Source organism: Anoplophora glabripennis, unplaced genomic scaffold (assembly GCF_000390285.2).
Source record: "Anoplophora glabripennis isolate ALB-LARVAE unplaced genomic scaffold, Agla_2.0 scaffold377, whole genome shotgun sequence".
Classification (NCBI taxonomy): Eukaryota; Metazoa; Arthropoda; class Insecta; order Coleoptera; family Cerambycidae; genus Anoplophora; species Anoplophora glabripennis.
The window spans coordinates 304,497-309,495 of NW_019416510.1; the positions used below are offsets into that span (position 1 = coordinate 304,497).

Genomic DNA, 4,999 nt, shown 5'->3' on the forward strand with positions numbered 1-4,999 from the left:
CTGACTGCTCAACAATTAAGAACTTTAAAAGGTGAGCTCTTCTTACTTTTCAGTTATTAGCTTTGGTATTAATTTTAAAGGAATAAAAACTGTTCTAGAACAATGTTTGGATTTCAGATTAATTATTTCTTAGGTCAAAACAGTAATTTTGCCTACAATTTCTTTAATTTTCCAGTGTTTCTCTACTGGACCTTCGAAATTAAAAAAATCCAATTAAGGAACATAGTGTTCCTTCACTAGAATTTTATTATTCACTAGAATTTTAATATTATTCAGCCTCAATTTGGTAGTATCATTGTATGTAGACTGTTCTTATTATTTCTTACTTCATTATAAGTCTCATATCCAGTAAGGGAACACTTCATTATAAGGTATTCCTTTACTGGTTCAAGTATGTTTCTTTATGGGTTTTTTTTATTTACCGTAGGAAGATATGTTCTAGTAACCTACGAAAAACAAATATTTCCTGGAGTCATAACTGGATTTGATAATTATGGGGAGTATGAAATTAGGGCCATGGAGGAAACTGGAGATGGCCAGAAAGGCCGGATCAAATTTGGTATAAGCGTACAGCTATAATGAATACCATAAATGAGCCTATACCATTAAATTCACGTGGTTTGTTTAAAGTTTCTGAGATTAATGATTAAAATTATAATATTTCCATAATATATTTTCTTAGTTCCTTTACTGGCTTTTTTTTGTTTATTTACTAGAGATTACTGTTCCTTTACTGGTAATTTTGTACTTTTTAATTAACAAACTCTTTACAATTTTTGTATAAAATTTTGGAGTATTCTTTCATATTGTTAAAGATAAAAGACATATTAAGCTATGTGATGGTAAAAAAACATAATTGAAAGGAACAATTCTAATATTAGTTTTGAATTATACAAAAACGAATTTGTCTTAAATGTTCCTTAACTGGTGCAATCACCTTTCATGATGGCACCACCAGAGTAAAATGTTCCGTCACCCTATTTTACATGTACCTATTCTTTCGTACTGAATAAACTGAATGTAGTAACATAAAATGATTTATTCATTTTAAAACGTGTTCTTTCGTTCTCGTTCAATTCCCCTTCCATAGTGACAGAAGTGATTGCATTTTGTGTTTCCTCTTACCCCTCGACACACAAACTTTCCACATTCAAATGATTCAATTTCGTTCACTTAGTAATTCTAACCTTAAATTTCAGAACATATTTGTGCATATATTAATACTATTTTGTAGAACAGTGAAATATATATCGAGGGTGTCCTGACAATATGACCTATTCGACTAACTCAAATATGTCCGCTTGTTTTAAAAACATATCCTAACAGCAGACAACAAAAATAAATTAGGAAATAGCGAAAGCAATTTCTCCTATCATAAACCGGTTTTTATTGGACCTCAATACGTCGTATTGTGTTTAGTTGCCATTGACTTGTGTTGTAGTGTGCACGCTAGCAGGTGAGTTCCCTTAAATTCATAAATTTAGCTACAGATTGAGAAGTTTTGTTTACTAAATTAATATTTATATATACTTGATAATTGTAGGATTGTATTGATAAACATATACCGCAAATTTAAAAAACAATACGGTTGTACAAGCGAAATTTTGAATTGTTTAAGTTAGGTCTTATTAGCATAATGTAATTTGTGCTAGACAGGACATATTGTTTTGATATAAATAAGTACCTATAATATTGTTTAGAATAATAATGTTTTCTGATGTTATCTTCTGCTTTTACTTTTTATCAAAAGTGAACAATTTATTATACCTGTGTATAGTCTCTTAAATAGAGTGTGCTAATAATAATAATTTGTACAAGATCTGTCTAAACTACAATTTTATTTTCATAAATTAAAATTTAAAGCAAGGTACACCAAGTAAAATACACCTAATGTGAAATATTATCACTTGGCTATAGCTACTAAATTAGTTTTCAAATTTGCCCAAATGCCCTATTAAACTGTGCCATTAAACATAATATAACTATATATCAAAAGTTTCTTGAACGGGGTCACACTCAAATGGAGTGTGTCTCTGTTCACGCGTATATAGAGAAAAAACTTAAAAACAAAGAAATATACTTATCCAGTGACTATCTGCGACATACAAAAGGAGCTAGACAGAACCCAGGACCTTATGAAGTTAAAGAATTGACATGGAATTTTTTCAAAGATTTTGGCAAGTCCGCATCTCTACAATACAGCACTAATGAAGATGGAGACCACGTAATTAAATATTTGTTGGATTTCGACGACGAATGGAAAGCAATTCCATCAAAAGCCCAAATATTAGATCCGATTTTTGAATATCCAAAATTATATAAAAAGAGGCCGGGTATTTTACAAAGTAAATTTAACCACCTTCAACAATTAAAAAGTGTAATTCCCAAAGATTGTCACTACTATTACGACAGCCTTCCAAAAAAATAAAGACAACGGCAGATAACCCTAGTCTAAAGGCTAATTAATAATGTTTAAGGTATTTTAATATTATATATATATTTGTTTCATTTATATTTTTATAATAAAATAGAGTATTTATTTAGTTAAAGTGTCATAATTCATTTTGTTTCCATCTAGCCAATATCTCCTATCTGTAGAAAGATAATACTCAATACAACCTATCCCAAATTTACTGCTCGCCAATAAGTTCTATCGTAAATATTATAAAAAGCAACAAGATCTATCGTTGCTATTTTCCTAAATAATGTGTTTTTTTTATTAATTTATATTGTTTCCATAACTGAAACAATATTTTATAACCAAGTTTGTAATATGTTGTTTGTTCTAATTCATTTGACTTTGAAAATAACTTTTTTGTGTTTCCTGTAAAATAGCCATAGTAAAGATAGGACATGTTGTCAGGACACCCTCCATATGTATATATGTATATGTTACTGGTTAAGAAAGAACTCAAACTCAAATGGAAAACCAAACTACTGTAAAACTATTAAATCTCGAGACTGGTGTTATATATACCATAAATTTATGCAGGGCTGATGCTGAGCGCTGTGAAACAGGTNTCCACTTGATAAGACTGAAAGTACAAATTGTATGATTACAGAGACTGTTTTTGTACCTGAAAATGACAATGTATTTAAAGACCCTGATTCTACAACAATGTTTGCGAACTTAGAAAACATAGATATTTGTTGCGAATTGCCTGTAGAAACACCAGTTCGGCCACTTATTAACATACAAGAGCTAGATATTGTGTTCCTTGATGGCCCCAAGACAGTTAACGCCAATTGTGAAATGGAATCTAATTTGTTTTTTGGTGCGGAAGACATGAATGCAATAATATTAAATTCTCAGCCCGTTTTAACTGTCAATGAGAATGAACAAGAACAAAGTGAAGAAAATAGGAATGATCAAGATCAAAGTGAAGAAAATAAGAATGAACAAGAACAAAGTGAAGAAAATAAGAATGAACAAGATCAAAGTGATGAAAATATGAATGNAATCCCGAGACTGATGTTATATATACCATAAATTTATGCAGGGCTGATGCTGAGCGCTGTGAAACAGGTAAGTACTTCTTGGTTTGTGATTTTGAAACCCAATAATAATTGTTAATTATCTTTAAACCTTGAATTTGCACAATTGCTCGATTTTGCGAAAGAGAATGAAAGTGTGGACAGTATGGAGTCCACTGAAGAGGGCAACACCAAATTAGAAAATAGTGATCACATGAAATTAGAAGAAAATGATGAAAAATCTTTGTGATCATATAATGAAACTTTAGCTCTTATTAGAGCTTATGAGAGTAATAGAGAAAACTTTAAAATCTCAAAAAAAAAGAAAACAAGTATGGCAAGACATTGCAAATGAACTTGCAAGTAATCACATCGGAAAAAGTTCGACAAAATGCGAATCAAAATGGAGAAATTTATTAAGAATCTACAAAAATGTTAAAGATTCGTCAAAAAGTACAGGGCGAGGAGCTAGTAGGTTTCATTTTTTTAACCTTATCGATGAAATCGTAGGAGATAAACCTGCTATGAGCTGTACTCATACTTACAGTACAACCGACGCTTCATCAAGCACATGTATTACTTCAGATAATGAGAAAGAATCCAGTGAAAATGAACCAAACAAAAGCATGTCAGTGACAGATTTATCTTTTTCTAGTGAGTCTGGAGAAGAAAGCACAAATAAAAAGAAGAAAAAGAGGACTGACGACATGTTAAAAGAGAAAAGTGAGGAATTTATGGAAATTAAAATCAAATATCTCAAGGAGAAGCAGGAAGAGAATCATAAGAAAAATTTGAGAAGAAAATAGAAATAAAAGAAAAAATGTTGAAATTAGAAAAAAAAATTGAACTATTAAAATATTTTGAATGTGAAAATAAGAAATAAAAATATAATGTAAGGAATATTTTTTGTTTATTTTTTAATATATACATATTGTAGAGTACAGTTCTACTTTTATGATACTAAAACCTAATTTTACGATTTGGTTAATTAAAAATTAAGGAAAACTAATAATGTTATTAGTAAAAAGGTATTTAAATGAATCATTTTTAAATGAGAATGAGCCCCTTTGAAATGATATTATGTAGTGCCACAAGATCTAGCAGTCGATACATATATATAGGTAGGTATGTAATTACTAATTAATTATACAACATTTGAAAAATTTCGTTTCTTCTGGTATTACCTGCTGCATCTTGGGGAACTACATAATCTTCATTGTCATTTCTAGGAACCTCATTCTCATTTATAAAATCTTCATCTAAAATCTAAATCATCCCACATTATACACAAATTATGCAAAACAATTGCAGCCACGGTACAGTCGATAACAATATTTATTATCAAATCGTGTTAATCTCCTAAAGCGTCCCTTCAATAGACCAAATGCTTGCTCTACAATTATTCTTCTTCTTGATAATCTTTGATTGAATTCCTTTTGATTTTCACATAAATTACCATTATCTTTAAAGGGAGGAACTAACCAAGAAACCGAAGGCGGGTAAGCACTATCTGCCAAAAAATAAT

The 4,999-nt window shown here is 30.1% G+C and overlaps 1 protein-coding gene across 1 annotated transcript; it reads left to right on the top strand.

Moving 5' to 3' along the window:
- Positions 1 to 3,118: 3,118 nt before the first annotated feature.
- On the top strand, positions 3,119 to 4,280 carry LOC111691649 (glutamic acid-rich protein-like). Its single transcript, XM_023454791.1, has 2 exons — positions 3,119 to 3,440; positions 3,985 to 4,280. The coding sequence occupies exons 1-2, from the start codon at positions 3,119 to 3,121 to the stop codon at positions 4,278 to 4,280; spliced, it is 618 nt and encodes a 205-aa protein (XP_023310559.1).
- The last annotated feature ends 719 nt before the right edge of the window (positions 4,281 to 4,999 follow it).